Here is a 20093-nt window from a genome sequence, read left to right on the forward strand (position 1 = left end):
CAATGTGGGACTCAGATCCACATGGTTAGGACTGAGTGGCTCAAATAGTGAAGTTAATAATGTATTATCAGAAATACATTCACTTGTTTACTTGTATTAGCTCAAGAGACCATTGGAGCTGAATTCAGAGGGGGAAGCAGGATCATTTTGCACATTGTCATTTAAGGCATCACACTCTTAACTCTTGCTGGACATTTTGTAGTGTCTTGATGGGTAAGGGTTTTGGTGAGGGTCTTAGAGAGTGACTGACTCTGCATACAATAGCCAATCTGAGATGTCTTTTCAGCCAGCCATAGTCAGGGGTGTCCACCTCTGTAACAGCTGTGGCACATCTGAAGTATGATTATTCCCCCAATGAGTTTATGTTCTAACAAACTATCCTAGTGTGAGAAGGGAACTTGTCAAGGTGCTTGAGTCAGAAGGAGCAGTGATCGTGAGCCTCCAGCTCCAGCTCTCACTTCTCTATTGTGTGACCTCCATTCTTCCTATGTAGAAACCAGGAATTTGGTTTAGATTGATACAGAAGCAGAGGTGGAGTATGTGGCCCCACTAGATGTAACACTGAGTTGTATGTACATTTGTTTTTCTTGATGTTAGCGTCTCTCTCATGTCTATCCAGGATTAGAAGTTCTTGTGACTGTAAGGGAGAGGGTTTTCTTATGTTGCAACTTGTGTTTGCCAATAGACTGTAAGTGATGCATGGCTCTATAAGTGTGTGTAAGTCCATTTCACACCGATATTACTTTAGCCAGCTCCAACACATGTGCTTTGTTCATTAAAGGGTTTGTATATTTTTTTCTGAATTAAATAATGGATATAAAAGTCATTGCATATCCATGTATGGTGTGATTGGATGGATTATGGAAGCTACACTTAGGTTTATGTACTTTGTATTTATTTATTTAATGTCCAGAATGTGTTTATTGGGGTGGTTGCTTTTAGTATGTGTTCTCCTAAAGGAACATTTTTCTGTAGGCTGACAGAAGACAGTAGAACAGTTAACATATAGGTCTACCATTTGTGCAGGGCTAATGATCATGGTGATTTTATTGCATCTTGGGACTTCACATACATGAAGTAGCAATCAGGGTTCTACAGAGGCTCTTCTTGTGTTTCTTTTCCTCTTGTGCTGAGGGATGAAGAAGGTCCCTTGTGAGAGGCATGTTTTTTTGGGGGGTTGTCATGGCTGAAAGGCTTATGTCTGTCTTTAAACTTTCAGTTCCCACATTGTAATCACACAGTTAAGAACGTTCCATGTAAATGTTGGGTTTGTTTTGTTGTTTAAATATTGAAGAAGTAAGTGGTTTTGTTGTTGTTTTTTGTTTTTTTGAGACAGGGTTTCTCTGTGAAGTAGTCCTGGCTATGCTGGAACTCACTCTGTAGCCCAGGCTGGCCTTGAACTCACAGAGATCCACCTGTTTCTGCCTCTCAAGTGCAGGAATTAAAGGCATGCACCACCACTGCCCAGCTAGAAGCAAGTGTTTAAGATCATTATTTAAAATACCAGCATTGCCTGGTGTAGTGGTGCATGTCTCAATCCTAGCACTTGGGAGGCAAAGGCAGGTGAATCTCTGTGAGTTACTTAGCCTAGGCTACATAGCAAATTCCAGAACAGCCAGGGCTTCATAGAGCCACCCTGTCTTAGACAACAATAACAACAACAAATCCCCAAAATAAAATTAAATATTAACATTAAGGGGTAGGTGTAGCATGTCTGTCAAAATCCTAGCACTTGGGAGGATGAGACAGGAGGATTCTATTTTTGAGGCTATATTGGACTACATAGCTTGTCCCCATCTCCAGAAAAAATTAAATTGAAATATTAGATTACATGGAATTTAAAAATATACAAATAAGTATTAGATTGTGTTTTCATATAATCACATGTCTGTCTGAGCCTGACAGCAGGAACAGCACAGGGAAGCACTGAAACCCTGTAGCATGTGTGCGTTTGGCCTGGGAAGCATTCTTGCAGCTTGGATATTGATGCAGTATCATTTATTTGCCTAAGAGCATAATTAATGCCTTAGTCTCTCCTCCATGACACTGGTTCTTGCTTTCTTGAGGACAGTTGTGGCCTGTTGTACCTGGGTATACTTTTGGGGATGGCTGGAACCATGTGTAAGAATGAGGTAGACCCTGTCTACTTATACCATCTCTTCATTGGTTTAAGAAAGGTTATAGGATTGGATGGTTTCCACTCACACAGACCTGCCTGTGTCTCTATGTAGAACTTTGCTGTAAACAGGCAGTGTGTAGCCTCTGAAATAGTGTCACTCCCCCAAGGAAAGCACACCCCATGACTCTGTTCTTTGTGTCCTTTTCTTCATAGTCCTTGCAATCTTTCTCTCTTTATTCTTTGGAATTGAATTTCCTGTCTCCTGACTGCTTTGTGTAGACCAAGCATACCTAATTTTACCAAACCAACAACCACCAAACTAAAATAAACAAACAAGTAACAACAATAGCAAAAAACAAAATTAAAGATTGAACATCCTTAATCTGAAATCTCAAGTGTTCCAATACCTAAAACTTCTTGAGAGTGGCTAAATTTTGGATTTGGATCATTTGTGATTATAGATTTTTTGGATTGGGGATAATCTACACAGGTATTCTAGAATCTGAAAGAAAAATCCTAAAACCAGAGCCAGTTGATCCCATACAAAGAGATGTCACGTATGCTGCTGGGATGACAGTGTCAACTGAACATTGGTCACAATGCTTGCTCTGCCTGGTGTTTTCCTGGTCAGAATGGGAAACTTCTCATGGTGTAATTCAGAAGATTTTCTGTACTTAAGATCTTGCCTACCAGACACCTAGGCTCCTCTTTATAATCAAATGGAAGTTTAGTTGGTCTTTTTACCTCTTCAAGTAAACAGTTTTGGATGTGGCTAGAGTATGAGAAATTCAAGTGCTATATGCTTATCTTGCCAAAGCTGTAGGAGTCTTTTCTAGATCTTCAGTTTCTTTGGACATTTCAACAGTGATTAGGAATTCCTTTTTTGTCTGTATGAAATAAGTATGCTAGAGTATTACTGTAGACAGAGAAAAAAATAGCTTGCATGTTTAACAAACTGAGAGCTGGGAAGAGGAGAGAGGGAGGGAGGACAGGAGATAGGAGAGAAGGAGGGAGAGAGAAATTTCCTTTCAGGTCTTCATGCATTTATTTATTTAATTAGAAGACCATACTTTCTATGTAATGGCTGCTAGTTGTGAATTTCCTTTTCACTCTCTCCCTCTCTTCTTCCTTCCTTTGAGGGCAAGTGGTTCCCACACTAGGGTTTCAATGAGCCAGGGCATTCCATTGCTTCAGAAGTAGAAAACTGGGAGATAGGTGTAAGTGATTTAGCAGTAGTTCAAGGGTCTGTGCATCATGATCAAAGGATGGAGACTCTCCCCTGGGTCTACACTGTTCTTTTGGTGCCTGTAAGCCTTTTCTGATGAAACCCCAGAGCTTCAGTGTTGAGGAGTTGTGGTACTTCAGAACCACTATCACAGTACCAGGAGGCTCTAAGCAGCAAGTCGTAGGCGGTATCTCTGTAGAAATTATGGCAGCTTTGAGGTGGTGGTGTATAATTCCTGGCTAACTATAGTATAATAATGTCTTCCTCATTTACACTTGTACCAAAATGCAAATTGTTAGATTTGCTTGTTTATGTGGTTTTTACTTTATTCCTTCCTGTGGTAGTAATTCTGGCTCAGCCTTAGATAGTTAGGGCTTTTGACACTGTGATATTTAGATTTTAGAGAAAAGGTCATCAGCTGTCTTTTTGGGCTATTCTGGGCATTTTGTACTATATTTACTTTGGACCTAACTTTTTTTTACTCTTGTTCTTTGATTAGCTGTTCTTCCTCTTTGCCTTGGCCTGTCAGCTTGCTTGGAAGCTTTTCAACAGTTCCTCATGTGGATGCCGGTTTTGTTCAACAAATAAGCATTAGACTTTGAAAGAGCTAGGACATGGGGCAGAACCCTCCACTAATGCCTCTGGTTCTGAGCATAGGATTCCTGAAGCAAGGAAGCCAGCTTCCTGTGCCTTGGCATTTAAGTTGTTTCCTACTAGAGGAGGTTAGCTCTGACCTAGGGTCATGTGGCTTCTGAGGCATTCTTTAAGGTTTTTGATCTTTTTTTTTTTTTTTTTGATAACTTGGTGGAATTTGAATTGCCTTATTATTCATAAGTTTTGGGAAATTGTACAATGTATTGTTTGCTCAGACAGGTGAGACTTTGACTTGTCCTAGGAAAATCCATTGTGTAAGAACTGGCTGCCAAAGGCAGAAGGTGCAAAGGGATTCAACAAAGACTCAGATCTAGGACTGTGCAAAAATGCAATTATCAGTGACTCATGGATGGAAGTATGCCTTGAGCTACAAGACAAGTAGCTCCTCATACTCTGAGACAGAAGGAAGTTTATAGGATAAGCCAGGCAAACGTAGCCATGGGCAACTGGAATGCATCTGGACTTTCTTAACAAGCAAAAAATAGTAGTAGAGGAGCCAGGCATGGTAGTACACACCTGTAATCAATACTTGGAAAGCTGAGGCAGGAGGATAGTGAGTATGGGGCCGGACTGGCTTATATAATAAGACCCCATCTGAAAATGACAACATCACCCAGTTACTGGACTGTGTGTACAGCCCAGATGTAGAAAGTTTACCTGGCATGCACAAGGCCATCAGTTTGGTCCCCAGCAGCAAAGGAAAAAATTATATATTAAAAATTATCTATATAACTAATAAAACTATTAGTATAATAATATCATCTAAGAAATAGAATAAAACCTCAGCTGAGGTCTTTTATTTTTTGGGTTTTGAGACAGAGACTCACTGTGTAGCCCAGGCTGGCCTCACAAATTTCTATCCTCAGCTTTCTTCTTTGCTGGGATTACAAGTTTGTACCATGTTGCCTGCTTGGCCAATTATCTTTAATTTTTTTTAAAGATGTATTTTTATTTCATGTGTATGTGTGTTTTGCCTGTGTGTATATAAGTATGCATACCACATATGTGCCTGTACCCTTGTAGGTCAGATGAAGGTTTTGGATACCCTGGAACTGGAGTTACAGATGGTTGTGGGCTACCCTGTGGATGCTAGAAATTGAACCTGAGTCCTCTTTAGCTCCTTGGCCAATTATTTTTAATGACTTTGTTTATTCTGTGGACCTTGGGATACATGCCAGGGTCTCCTGGCATGCAGAATGGCAGATCCTGCTAGGATGGTGCATTTGTGACAAGCTGGGTCCTTACTATGTTCTGTATTGGTTTTATCAGTGGCCTTTCACTCACTTGGGCCTCTCTGAGGTTGGGAAAAGTTGGCACCAGAGCACCAAGCAGGAAATGATAAGAGTGGCAGGCCTCCAATCATGAGCCTTCTCACAAGAGAAAACAGCACACCCCCAGCCCACAGCACCCTTGGCCACATGGCCTGGAAAACAGCAAGCTCTCCTTTGAAGGCTGTGAATAAGGGCTGGTGTTGTTTCTCAATCTGTGGCCTGGCCTAATCTTGGGAGGTGAGGTTCTGCTCTCCAGACCTGATGTAGTTAGTGATTCTTGTCTTTTGTCACCTTAGGAAGTTATTCTCTATAAAGCTGGCATGAATCAGAACTAACTTGGTATTTTTCTTTTGAGGAACTACAGGGTTAATTTCCTGCCAGCCTCTGGTCACAGTATTTTTGTCAACCAGTTAGGACTTAACCTTGTTTTATGTGTTTCTGTTTAGATACTATTTAATAGTTGAATCATTAACATTGAGTACACGGCCAAGTGCATTCTGACACAAGCCTGCACAAAGCTTGGTTAAATGCATATTGTTTGTCCCTTTGTTTTCTCAACTTTCCTGACTTAGGGATATCAGGCAGCCTTTCAGCATCAAACTTGGTGCTTTGAAACAGTAAAATCTTCAATGAAAAGCATACCAGTGTGAACAACTTCATGATACACCTCACAGCATGAGGACAAAGCTGAACCAAAAGGCAGAGCCTCCATAGCCTGGATATACATGTGGGCAATCAGTGATGCCCAGATGCCCCACCTCCCCCAACTGGAACGATTCTGAAAGCACCTAGAGTAGTAGTTTTGGGTTGCAAAATGTTAGTAAGACATGTGAGTAAAGTGACCCCAGTTGTAGGGCGTGAATCACCCTCCCGCAATAGTCCAGCTATACAGGTCATGTGGTTGAAACACAGATGCAGTCCCCCCCTAGAAGCTAGCTAAAGGTTGTGAAAGGAAATGACATTCCATCCCAGATCTTATCTTACTTAAATTGTTTCCTGCAGATTAACCATTCATTTCACCAAAGGTTTATCATGGAGCCTCTGTATGAGAAACTGGGTCAGGGGCTTTGGAGCATGCAGAGATAAGCAGAACACAGAGCCTTTGTCTGCTTGAGAGAAAGATATGGACATGTGTTTCTGTTGTGATTTCTACAAGAAAGGGTAAAATGTGCATTGTGATGACAAAAAAACAAATGCTTTAAAGACATGAGGTGGGATTGTGCCCCACACCTGCTCTGTTCTGTAGCATAACTTGAGTTTAGCGTGAGCATTGAAGGGTACATTTGGAGAACAGAGAAGCAAGGTAGACTGAAGACGAGACAAAGTTAAGGGCAGTTCCTGATAGCGGAAGTAGCATGAGCCAAGGCCCTGAGGCAGGAGCTCATAGAACTGTGTGCTGTGAGGCTCTGGCCACAGGTCCGAGACCATAGTAACAAAGTGTACTGGGAGGGACTGTGGGGAAACAAGGTGCCATTTCACTTGAATTTTCTTCTCTGGCCACCAGCAGATATGACAGATTTCTTAGAATAAGGGTGTTATGTGACAGTAGTTAGCAGCTTCTAAACTCTGTAAATATATGTGCCATTAGTACTTAGACTAAGTATTCATTACAGCTTCTTTTTTAAGGCCGGTGCTTTTAGTGTTACAGTTTATAGATGAAGAAACAGAAAGCACAGAGATGTCAAGTAACTTCCTCAGAATTCACAGCAAGTGAAGAGGACCTGGAGCCAAAGCCAGGAAGTTTTAATAACTCTATTCTCTAACTTGGGATTAGTTTTTAGGTGTTCTAAGCTGCTTGCAGAGTGTTCTATGTATGCTGGTGTGCACATTTGTTTAATATAGGCCCTAAGCTTTAGCTGTGCAGTCTCCAGTGTGCACAGTTCCCCATCTAAGGACTTGGCCTCTGCTTTTGATGTTGTACTTACTGCTCAGAAGAAAAGGAAACGTCCAAACAATCTGTGGGAACTCTTAGACCTGAACACCAGGCTGTTCCTGGTGAGGGACAGATATACATGCAGTGATTACTTTCCAGGGTAGACCAGATGGCAAGTCCTTGAAATTTGAAGTCATTGAAATGGCAGGGAACTTGCCTCTAATTAGCAAAAATTATTCTTCTAATCCCAACAAAGCTAAGTAAGCTGAGATCTTGTTTTAGGAGAATGCTTTGATGCTCTTCTGCTCTCAACTAGAACAGCTTGTGTGCTACAATTACAAATTGGATATTCCCTAACTTGCGTGAGACTGGAAATTCCTTAGAGACAAGGAATTTAAGACAGGTCCCAGGATGAATGAGGGAGTCTAAAGAGCTGCCCCATTTATATAACCTCAGCAAGTTAATATCTTGTTCCAGTACTTTAAATATTAGTTTTAAATGTGTATGTGGCTAAGATATTGTGTCATAAAAATGTTATGTTAGAAGGAGAGAGCTGGATTCCTACTTCTTAGAGTTTATTTTTCTTTATGTTTTCTTGGTCTTTGCTTTCTTATTTTCTTATTTTTAAAGAATCAAAGCCTTATGTAGCCTTAATGTTATTATACAATAAAAATTCAATCATGTCATCTGTTGATAAATACTAAGATGGCTATTTTGGTTGTCAACTTGACTATACCTGGAATTAACTAAAACCCATGCAGTTCAGTACACCTGTGAAGGATTTTTTTCTTAATTAAATCATCTGAAGTGGGAAGACCCACTTTTAATCTGAATCTTTTGAGGTAGGAAGATCCACCTTTAACCCAGATCTTTGTGAGGTGGGGCATGGAAGAAGGAAGCTTGCTCTTTGCTGCTTCTCTCGCTCTTGTTGGCAAGTCCATTCCTTCACCGGCATAGAGCCTACTTCTTTAGGATTCCACTATATACTGAAGACCAGCTGAGACATCCAGCCTTGTGGACTGACCAAGTACTGGATTCTTGGACCTTCCATTAGTAGACAGCCATTGTTGGATTAGCTGGACCACAGCCTGTAAGCCATTCATTATATATATTAGAGAATAAATACAATTCCCCCTATAAGTTCTGTAACTCTAGGGAACCCTGATTAATACAACTACTCAATCATATTATATACTGTCCACATTTAGGTTTTTCCTAGGTGTTTTGAAAACACCCTCTACCTAAGTTTTGTTTAGCTTTGTGGATTTAATCAAGGATTCAGTCAGAGATCAAGAATAGCAGTTGGCCTTCATGTTTCTGTAGTCTCCATTATGACCTGTCATGTCTCTCTGCCTTTTTAAATTAAAAAATTAAACACACACACACACACACACACACACACACACACACACACACAGAGTTTTGTGATGCTAACATGTTTACTTCCAGAAAGTTGTCTAGTAGAACTTTTATAACCTACGATTGATTTGACTGTTGCCGTTCTTGTGGTAATATTCAGGTTTAACATTGCTTGCCAGTCTACACTGCTTCTCTTGAAGGTGTATGATGCCAACAGGTGGTTTTCCACTTGAGGGTGACTCTTGGACCACTCGCGTATACTCTTCCCTGACAGCCCTTTGCTTTAGTGTCTATTTCTGATTCTTAAGTGAGTGAAATTGCTATATTGCAATATGATACAAATGGAATTTCTGATGCCTCTTTAATGCTAAAAAGTGTTTCTCATCCCATACCCTATTAGGGAAAACTAAGACCCCAAAGACTAAGCAGATGGAACTAACCTCTGGGACACCTGGTGTGCTATCTCCTTTTCTGTGAGAGTAGGCTTATGGGAAAGTTTTATAGGGATGTGTGTGTGTGTGTGTGTGTGTGTGTGTGTGTGTGTGTGTGAGAGAGAGAGAGAGAGAGAGAGAGAGAGAGAGAGAGAGAGAGAGAGAGAGAGGGAGACTGCTCTTTTTATTTTAGAAGATTTTTTTAGCTTAAAATGTGGATATTGAGGTAGACGAGAATGCAAGTTGATCACCATTTTGATTCCCTTCTGAACAGAGGATGTTAATGAAATTAGTTTTCTTTCCAAAGCCTCAAAACTGGAGAAATGCCCTAAGTGTCTCAGAAGTAGTTTCTTTATCAAGTGTATTATACTGAAATAAAATGGCATTAAATCCACGAGTTTCGTTTGAAAGATAGGGTAAGACGGAAATTGTTTAGCAAGGGGACTTCTTGATCTAGGCTAATCATCTTCTAGGGAATTTACCCAAGGGCTTTTGCACCCATTGGATGAAGATGGGCTCATTCATTCAGCAGTGTTATCTGATGGGGATTTTGTTTCTTCTGAAAGCTGACCATTGTTCTATTTGCTGGGGACTTAGGGGGGTAACAGGAAAAAACTCATGGCAAGCAGTGCAACATAAAACCCACCTGTCATCCTGGAATTAGATACATGTGCTATGTAAATTCTTCACTTGCAGTTCATAATGAAACAGTATGCTTTTGAACAAATTGATTATCCTTCCTAACAATATCTATCTTTAATATTGAAGCTAGAGCTTTCGCATTCTCTAGGTATTCAGTTAGCATTGGCTTCATTTTTATTCTTATATCTTTTGGGGGAGTTTGAAAAAGAGTCTCTCTATGTAACTGGCTGTCCTGGAACTGGATATGTAGACCAGGTAGCCTCAAATTCACAGAGATCTGCCTGCCTCTGCCTCCCAAGTGCTGGGACTAAAGGTGTCTGCCAGCATGCCTGGAAGATGTTCTTGTGTCTAAATAGCTTTGAACTCACGCCTACTCTTGAACCATGAATTTGCATTCTATTCTTAAAGTCTTGAAAAAAAGATTTTGCCCTTATTTATTGACAGATCACCCCACACACCTTACTGGGGTTCTTTTCATAGGTGATTACTGTAATATGACCAAATTAACATGGCATGCTTGTGTTTGCAGAGAGCTGAATAACTTTTAAGTTTGATCAATTTTTATGCTATATTCAAGATTATTAAAGTATTATGAATTCTAGAATATGATTGCGTAAGTTATACCCCCCTCCCAATTTGAGCAACTGAGCCTTCATTTCAAGGTTGAGACACACTCAAAGGAATGGTTTTAGTTTTCAGTCATAAGGTAATAGATCATAAAATCTATTGATTAATGAGATTAACATGTTCCTGAAAATTATAGTAACTCTACAGGAGACTTGAGGCTTCAGCCAAACTTTTTTTTTCCAATGACTACTTGCTGTTCATGCTTATTCTTTTTGTTACTTGCAGTGACCAGACCCACCCCTTCCCCATATATTTGGCACTGAGGACCTGCTTTAGTTGGACTTAGCATAGTGGACTAAAATGGATGAGGAATGCTAGAATATTTCTTATTGCTGAATTCATTGTCTTATTTCTGGTATATGACATGCTACATAATTCCAGAGGTTAGAAGGAGTACAAGGAAACCAGAAATCTTATTAAAGAAGTGGTCTTGTTCTTCTGTATAGGTGAGGCATAGACCTACTGAAAATGGTAACTCCTGCCCAGTAATCCCCAGTTGTTTGTTTTGTTTTGTGTTTTCCCCTCAATAATTACAGATCTCTGTTATCTGTGTCTTATCCCAGCAAATTACTTTGACTTGGGCTGAAAATATACTTGTTTTGAATTCAGAAGGCTGAACTCATTCTTAGAAAACTTAGGTAGTATTTTGCTTCCTAAATAGTATCCCTCCCCGCTTCTTTTTGCTGTATTTTGCTCCATTTTGTCTATTTTATATGTGTTTTACTCATTCTTCATTAACTCATACCCTCATTTCCAGAAGGCAGTATATATCCCACTAGCCTCCCACCGTGGCAGGATGGTTTGGGCTGTGCTTCCAGCAGGTATTGAGCAGGTTTGGAGCTACCACTCGTGATCTACCACTCGTGATCATGGTTCTAACATGGAGACAGCAGTTCTGATGATCTGTGGTACCAGACTGCTTCAGGCACTTCTCAGGTGCCCCAGCATGCTGGTTGTCAGTGGCTGGTTCAGAAGGAATGCGAAGATTGGAAACTCCACCTGTGTGCTCCTAGTCTTGATTTCCTCATTTGTAAGGCAGAGGAGAGAACACACACACACCACCTCTTAGAGATTGTCAAACAAGGGGCTTCCAAAGTTTAGAATCTGGGGATGTCAGGTGAACTCATTCTTGAGTCATTCTTGAGGTTGGATTCTGTTGCCTCTAAGAGAATGTATCTTCCTTGCTGCCTTCTGGTGCCAGCTGGTGGTGGCCTGGCTAGTGTGTTCTCTCCTTAATCGGGAGACTTGTGTCCTCAGCCAGTGGAAGATCCACCGAAAGTTCAGACAGAATATACTATATGAGTGAGAAGCATCCTCCTGCTGAGCGGATGGCACCGGGGAGGGCTCCAAGGAGCTTTGAGCTATCTGGCTTATCTCCTGTTGAGAAAACAAGAATGAGTTAGATGCATGTAGTGTCAACAGTAGTGGGCTTGCTGTCTACTCCCTTACAGGACCCAAGCCCATTTGCCCAAAATATCCCAACTACAGCAGAGCTTCTAGACCCATTGCCTTGGACACATAAACAATCATATTTACGTGGTTGTTGGTTCTACTTGCTATTCCTACCCTCATACTTCCCTCCATGGTCCTTGGTGACTTTCCTGTAGCTCCACCCTCTCTCCTTTCCTGGCTATCATCTTTCTCCCTTGTCCTAGTCTCCTGGGGCTCACATTGCCTCAGAGCAGATAGTGAGGCTCCACTGTCCAGCCCACTCTTCCCCAGTCCTTCCCCTTGCGCTCTTGGGAGGCTTCTCTGTGCTCACCACAACTTCATCTTTCTGTAGCCTTGGAGGATTCTCTAGGATCTGACAGATATCTTCATTTCCCGGTGTTTTGTGCTTGGGCAAGTCTTGACAAATGTCAAGGAGTGGAGGGGGAGTACTGGTCAGGTGGACATCTTTGTTCTGAGTGGATTCAGGGAGTGCATGACCATCATGTTGGCTACCTTTTTCTTTTTCTAGAAATGTCTCGAGTTTCTGTACTAGGTTATCCAGTTTGCAGAGAGTCAGTTTTGTCCTATCTTCTGGCCACTTATTCATCCATTGGTGGTGGCCATTTAGATCCAGATTAGCTAGAGAGTCTGCATGGGCAGACCCCACATCAGTATCCCAGGCCAGTGTGATGCTTAGCTTGCAGAACTGCTCTGGGTCACCCTCCATCTGATCTCGTTTCCGGAAGAGTCTCCTTACACTCTCTGTCCCCCAGGTACCTTGGATAGGAGGGAGGAAGTGGATGGAAGAATCCATGCAGGCTGTCTCCTCACAGGAGAACATCTCCTCATAGGAAAACGTGTTATCAGGGGGGTAGTGGCCAATCGAGAGGCTCTGGTAAGATTGGCATTCGGAAGCAGAGTCCTCTGTGCTACTGTAGTCACTGCTAGAGGGTGAAGTTGTCATGGTGCTGAGTCTCCAATCTCATGTCTTCCTTGACTCAGGGAACTTCAAAGGAAAAAATTAATACATGATATTGGAGAGGGAAGAGAGTTGTGTGAGCCATCCCTTTTCTATTTGGAACTATCCCACTCCATACAGTATAGTCCATCTGTTTGTACTTTCTGCCTCTGTAAAAACTTTTCACAGTATGACAAAAACCCTCTGGGCATCCCTTCTTGGTGCCTCTCATTTGCTTGACAGTATTTGAGAGAACTTGTATCATAAAAGAAAAGGGAAGAATCAAAAATGACAGGAAAGTGTGGATGGAGTACAGTATGCTTTTGGTACACAACCCTGAGGTCAAGGTAACCAATTTCTTAATAAAAACATGTATCTGAGTACATACATACACCTAGCCAAATACATGTGGTTCTCACATCAATAGAAATCTACTATTAAATTTATAATAATATATGGCTACTCTGTATTCTTAACTATTTTCTTATTAAATAACCTATTAATATTTAATTTTAATTACATAGCCTAGTAATATCAATTTCTTACTAAATAGCTTATTAATAATTCTTAGCTTAGATGACTAATGACCATTAGATTACTTAAGTCCATTAAGTGGTACACGGGGTGAGTGGACCAGAGATCACAAATATATAGTCTTATAATAGTTGATACCAGCCTGCTTTCTGGAAGGGTGACTGCCATTCAAGCACCCATCCTCCCACTGTCTAATAGTATGTTTATTCTGCATTTTCCATGACCCCCCTGTAAATAGAGCTGGAGGACCACACACACACACTCACACATGCCCATGCCTCTGTCATTCCCTGATGAGGGCTGCCCACGTGAGACAGGCACTTCCAGCTCCCGAGACATAAGTGGGGGTGTCAGAAACCCTTCAGGGCCCACATCTTAATGATATAAAGCCCAACTGCTTCTGAGAAGTTTGTGTTCCAAGACCGTTGGTTACCATGGCAACAAAGGAACTGAGTTTATGGTCAGAAATGTGTAAAGGGACAGGACCTATCCCTTCAATTCCAGAGTATTCTGTGTACATATCATAGCAGGCTGAACTCTACTCATTAGAATCAATCAGTTCCATGAGATTTTTCCCAAATGTTTTCCTTTCCTAAGATTGCAGTTAAGGTTCGCCACGTGTCACACTTAGGTTTTCACCACTGCGCTGGCTTCCATTTCTAGGTTCTGTTAAATTAGATTGTTGTGGGTGTTGATGACATGATACAAGACACAGGCCTAGCTGGAGGCAGGAGAAACACTTTCCTCCACTGTCCGGAAATTACAACTTAGCAAGGCTCTCAGACTGCCCCAATTTTACCAGCCACCAGGGACCACTTAGCTGTGTGCTGGGTCTTGTGATAAGCCCTTTACCCAGTTCTGAGTTGCCCTGGAAGGAACATGGGCTATAAGCATCACTGTTTCTGAAGAGTCAAGGTGGGAGTGGTTCTGTGCATGTTCACCTTCCCAGACCAGACCCTCAAGAACCTGAATTCAGACAGGCTATGCTTCAGGCACTGGCCTCTGCACATCCTGTCTCTGGGGAGGGTCTCCATGCACCACCTCTTTCCATCTGGGTAAAGTGATTCAGTCCACAAGCAAAACCATGTCCTGGTTCCTCTGGGAACCGAACGCTCCAGGAGACATGTTAGTGCTGCAAGTGCCCTATACAAGGACCACATATGGTACAGGGAAGGTTTAAAATAAACCTCCAGCTTCTTCTGTGGTTTCATGTGGGCTAGCTTCCTCTGCTTTGACTTTTGCATTCCAGAACACTAGGTACTCCTCAGGAGGCTTTCCTTTGATGCACCTGAAGAGAGGATAAGGCAAAACTGTGCTGCTCTGCCTCCCATAAACATAGGGCACTGTGAACCAAATATGAGCAGTGGAGAGGAGAATGTGGTCCTGCAAACGGGAGAGCTTCAGAGAGAGAGCCCAGAGAAATCTGGAGTTTTCATTCTTACCCTCCCTTGCTCTCTTGTGTCCCACCTCCCTTCCACCCTCCCTTCTTCTTTCCTTCCCTCTGGAACTCCACTCTGGCTTCTCTTTCTCCACACATGTACACACATATATACACACATATTTTTCCTCATTTTAAATGCACAGTTCAGGTTGTGAAAGTCCCTGAAACTGACCTTATTTCCAGCCTCCAAGGGAAAAAAAAAGATACTCATGGCTAATAGTTTTATATATATATAAAATTTATTCAGAGTCTTAGCCATCATAAAATGGCAGTGACTCATATCGCCCTTAGGATGCCCTTCTGTCAGTTCTACATGATACCCAAGCTTTCGTCTCCTGTCAATCAGGGGTTTGGGGTCTTCAGCAACAATCCCTATTGTGTTAGTTTCTTTTTTGTTTGTTTGTTTTTTGTTTTTCCAGACAAGATTTCTTAGTGCAGCAGCCCTGGCTGTTCTGGAACTCACTCTATAGACCAGGCTGACCTTGAATTTACAGAGATCTGTCTGCCTCTGCCTCCTGAGTGCTGGGATTAAAGTCAGGCATGTAAGGCGTGTAAGCCCGGTTCTTGTGTTAGTTTCTTAATTGGACTTGCTGGCCTGGCTTATTTTGTACTGTCTAAAACAGTGTAACCTGACTTTCTCTTGAAGCAAGACCACCCATCATAAAACTTGAGATTTTTAACAGTGACAGTGTGCTGTGAACTTAAAGTAGTTTGGGCCACAAGCCAGCAATAATAGTGACTGAGAACTGGAATACTTCCTAAGATCCCTTGACTTGATAGGATTTGAAACCTAAATTTGTAGAGAGAAGCTTCTGATTTGATGGTTATAATTTTTGTGTTAATTTGACTGGGCCATGGGTTTCTAGATTTGTGGTTAATATTTTTCTGGGTGTTTGGATGAATTTAGCATTGGATCTGGTGGGCTGAATAAAGCAGGATGCCCTCCCCTGTGGGGCCTGACTAGGACAGAAGACTGTAAAGGAAAGTTTGAGCTGCTCAGCTGTCCAGGATGTCAGCTCTCCTTCCCCTGTCCTTGGACAGGGTGTAAACACTTTCAACTCTCCTGCTTCTCAGGTTTCCAGTCTCAGACTATAGCTTTACTGGTCACCATCTTGGGTCTCTAAATTACAGATGGCAGATCTCGGACCTTCTCAGCAATTCCTTGTAACAAGTCTCTTTTTATGTATTAAGATCTCCTAAAATTTCTGTGTCTCTAAAGAAAGCAGGCTATCCATTTATATTGTAGTATTTTAACTGGCCATGTAGTACATACCTGCCCATAGGATATCAAGGCAGGAAGACTGTGTGTGTAGCTCAGGCTGACCTTGAAGTTGTGATCCTCTTGCCTGAGCTTATATGGGATTATTTATTAAATTAATTTGATGTATGTGTGTACACCACATAGATGCCAGAGGGTCTTGGTCTTGTAACCAGTGTTATAGATGGCTGTGGGCCTCCTGATGTGGATCTTCGAGCAGGAGTCCTCAGCAAGAGCAGTCAATACTCTTACCTGCTGAGCCATTTCTCCAACCCTGTTCTTAACATGATTTTATTCATCTGTAAAACAGAGATAATGCTAACCTCCTTGGCAAGAGTTTAAGGTGATTGGAGATAGTATGTAGGATGTTCGATACAGTTTATTTTCATTCCATGATTAAGCACACAAACCTCTCTCTCTGCCTTGCATTGGCAGTGCCACCTTCTCTGGAAGAAAAGGATTTATTTTATCCTAATATTTCAGATATATATACCCCTGGTTATGTATCAAAATCATGTGCATTTATTAACTATAATTCTGTTTATGTGATGGTTGCCTCTGGAAAAGCATGGTGGATGAATGTTCAAGTTAGTGTCTGCTTCTGCCAGCATGGCACCAGACAGCAAAAGCCTGAGACTACGGGGTCACAGTAAAGGAACTCCCAGAATTAGTGTCCTCACCTAGTCTACTGCCAGCATGGGAGCCGCTGCGGAAACTTCATTTTTGAGTGCATTGTGCCATCGGAAGGAAAGAACCAAAAGGAATCTTTTGGGTAGGAGGGTGAAAAGAGTGTTACCTACCCTGGACACTCAGGCAGTGGTGATGGCTGACAGTTCTCCGTTTGGCAACATTCTAATTTGGGTGCAGTGTTTCTACCAAAAATGTTTAAAGGGAAAGACTGGGAGGATGTAGGCCCCCCAGGAAACAAGAAACCAAAGAGTGGAATTTCCTTAAGAGACTAGCAGCAAAATGCTTAAAAATGTAGAAGGTCTTCATTCCATCTAGTCCTCAGAGCGCTGTGAGGGTAAGGGTGGAGATAGATTTGAAATGAAGGGAGGTTGGAAATGTCTAAGGTTGACTGTTAAAAAGGAACCTAATTAGAGGCAGAGGCATTGGCACCCAGTTCCCAAGTTAACCTAATAGAAAGTGGAGCTCAGGGCTGGGGATGTAACTCAGTGGTAGAACACTTGCCCAGCCTATGTGAGACCCTCTATTTAGTCTCCGCACCACAAAAATACAGCATCAGGAAGGAGATAACCTACCTACAGTGTTTCTTGTATTTTGGAAAATCAGACATATGGTAAAAAGTATCTGAAGAATAAGTGAATGTGACTATGAATAGCAGCATGAACACCTGTTATAAATAATAATTATTTTCAGTTTAGTTATAAGGGATCCAAAACAAAGCAGAGAGGGAGCAGACAAGGCTGGGGTGAGTGAGGCAGGATGCAGTTGGCTGGCTCTGCCTGTCTCTGTATGTTATCATTGAGTACCACAAAGTCCTCCCTCATAGGCCTGCTCCAGCCAGAACACCCTTCTAATTCTCTCCCACATCTGCTAGCTCAGTGCTGTGCATTTCTGCCCAGCCTGTTAGCACAGATAAAGCCTTTTGTACATACATTTCCTGAGGCTAAGAAAAATCAAGCTCTGGGAGGTTCCCCACCTTTGCCTCAGATCTCCCGCAGCATCTGTGAATAGATGTTGTTGTGTGTGCACAATGGCCTCCATTCATTTGAGGATCACCATGCACATCCCTTGGAAGACAGTTTACTGCCCCAAGTGCATCTGAGGTTGGTTAATGAAAATGATACTGATTAACAAATATTATAGATGAGTCTTTTAAAAATCTTGCAAACAAAAATGAATGCTAAAAATTATATTTTAAAAGCCTCCACAAAATGCTTAAGAAAAATTAGAGACTACAGGATAAGTATTTTAAGGGAAGTATTTTAAATCCTCTTAAAACCAATCTTTCAGGGATACAAGGTAATTAGTAGTTGCCTGGAGCTGGGGCCGGGTGTGGTATTCCCTATAAATCGGCAAGGTGAAAAACCATCTGTCAGCAAAAGACAATTGGAGGCACAAGTGTGATCATTAACTTTTAATTTTCTAATAGGTGCATAAAAAGAGGGAAGACATAGGTAAAATTATTTTTGCTGTACTTCAGGTAAATCTTATACAATATTGTAATTTTACATAAAATAAATATAAAAGTATTAAGCTCCTTTGCATTTTCTCAACCAAATCTTTGATGTCTGGTTTTTTTTTTTACATTTAAATCACACCTGACTTGGGGCCTGCACAGTCCTCAGCCCCCATGCTCATCCACATGGTGCCTTCATTGAGCAACAAGGCTCAACAGTTTTGGTAGCAGTTACATGGCTGCAAACATGGTCAGGGTTCATTGGACTGTACACCTTAAAAGGACAACTTTTGCTGTATGTAGATTATATTTCAATTGAAAATGTTCTTCCAAAAAAATATTCTTGCAAGCCTGCGGTAGCCAATGTATGTTTCTTCCACGGATATGTATTAAAGCTGTTTTCTTAAAATGGGTCCTGGAAATGGGATTTGACAAGTCTGTTGTCAAATTCAAAAGAGGAAAAGTTAGCCACAAGCTAGTAGTTTTCATAAACTTTGGGAATATGTGTGGGCAAGTGAGAATGTGTATGTTCGTTTTCTCATGTGTTTCTATCACCCATAGTTTATGTGCATCTTAGTTTAGAAAGGACTAGTGGAAATTTAATTAAAAGGGATTGGCATGTGTTTGGCAAGATAAAGACAGGCACAAGTTGCTTCAAGAAGACTCAGTGGTGGAGCTTGTCATTTTTTCTTTCTGTTTTATAGCCATTCCTTTTTTTTCCAGTTAAAAATCATTTGTCTCTGACTTTTTTCTGCATCTATTATATACATTTTGGGGTGATTATTTTAACTGGCTGCCTGCAGGTACACAGGAGTGGAGAAAGGTGGAGCTTGTTCGTGGGCATGGAACAGTTGGTTAAGAACAAGTTTAACCTTCATGGCTAAGGCTGGGATAGTTTTGGGGTGGGACATGTTACACTACTTATAAGTAACATTGCCGGCAATTTGGTAGTTATCTGGATGTCTTCCCTCGTGTCTTGAAATTCCATGTTTCCATTTTGCTGAAGCTTGTAGAAACTCTGACAATGTACAAATGACTTAAATCAAGGCAAGTAGACCAGAAAATACCTTCAAGGTGGTCTTATAATACCTGGGCTGAGGGCGGTGGTGGCGCACGCCTTAAATTCCAGCACTTGGGAGGCAGAGCCAGATGGATCTCTGTGAGTTCGAGGCCAGCCTGGTCTACAAAGTGAGTTCCAGGACAGGCTCCAAAGCTACCAAGAAACCCTGTCTCGAAAAACCAAAAAACAAACAAACAAAACAAACAAACAAACAAACCAAAAAACAAAAAAACAAAAAAAAAAACCAACCCCCACCCCCCCCCAAAAAAATAACACACAAAAAAACCTGGGCTGAAGATAAAGCTCAGTAACCTTGAAATTTAATTCTGTAAATTTGACCAGGGAAATCTATGTGATAAGAAAACGAGCCCACAGTTTTCACAGATAAATCTTGAGCGAACACAGGACTTGGTGGTTTTTTTAAGCTTCACAACCACAGAGTGCATTTGAGAAGTTAGGTTACCCTTTGGTTTAGTCTAGAGTCTATCCCAGTGTTCTCTTAAACCCAGAGGCAGTTGATCCAAGGTTAATTATCAAGATGAGTTTCATTCACAGCCATAAAAATTAAATTCCAATGTGTCTTGAAAGTATGTATTCTCTTACCCTATTTCTAGGACTTTCTGGTTAAATAGATGAGGAACAGGACCTTCCAGGTAATTGTGTGTGTTCACACAGGGTCTTACTCTGTAGCCCAGGCTGGCCTGGGATTCATGATCCTCCCTTTTGGCCTCCCAAGTATACTATACTTAGCTTCCAGGTGATTTTTCTGCTTGTTGATTTCACCTTGAGAAACAACTGGCCCAGAATAACCAGATGTGATGAACTCCAGTAAAAGGCAGGATCTCTGTTGTGTGTGGAATCAAGGCTCTGCACTCCGAGTGCTACAGCATAGTAGGAACCAAAGAAGCTCGGATCAGGGTGGCAGTGCCGCCAGACTCGACTCAGCATTGGTAAGATTCGAGTTTGGTGGAGACAAACCTGAGATCTCAGGAAAGGTGGCATTGCTGGAGAAGGAGGTTTATGTAGCTATTGAATGCAGCTTTTAAGTGCCAAGGAGCTCTTAGTGG

The 20093-nt window shown here is 41.5% G+C and overlaps 2 protein-coding genes across 12 annotated transcripts in view; one reads left to right on the forward strand and one right to left on the reverse strand.

Annotated features, from left to right (window-relative positions):
- Ppfibp1 (PPFIA binding protein 1) overlaps positions 1 to 20093 on the forward strand; it is a 153361-nt gene that overhangs the window by 53992 nt on the left and 79276 nt on the right. The window lies entirely within an intron of this gene.
- C3H12orf71 (chromosome 3 C12orf71 homolog) lies at positions 11336 to 12596 on the reverse strand. Of its 2 annotated transcripts, XM_036180870.1 has the most exons (3): positions 11964 to 12596; positions 11755 to 11757; positions 11336 to 11578 (listed from the first exon to the last, which is right to left on the reverse strand). In XM_036180870.1, the coding sequence occupies exons 1-3, from the start codon at positions 12594 to 12596 to the stop codon at positions 11336 to 11338; spliced, it is 879 nt and encodes a 292-aa protein (XP_036036763.1). The 2 variants fall into 2 exon arrangements, with proteins under 2 accessions (XP_036036763.1, XP_036036762.1); XM_036180869.1 differs by lacking the exon at positions 11755 to 11757.

This window comes from Onychomys torridus, chromosome 3, assembly GCF_903995425.1.
Source record: "Onychomys torridus chromosome 3, mOncTor1.1, whole genome shotgun sequence".
In the NCBI taxonomy this organism is placed as follows: Eukaryota; Metazoa; Chordata; class Mammalia; order Rodentia; family Cricetidae; genus Onychomys; species Onychomys torridus.

Coding starts and splice junctions, on each gene's coding strand:
- C3H12orf71 (XM_036180870.1), bottom strand. CDS start 12,596: ATGACAACTTCACCCTCTAGCAGTGACTACAGTAGCACAGAGGACTCT.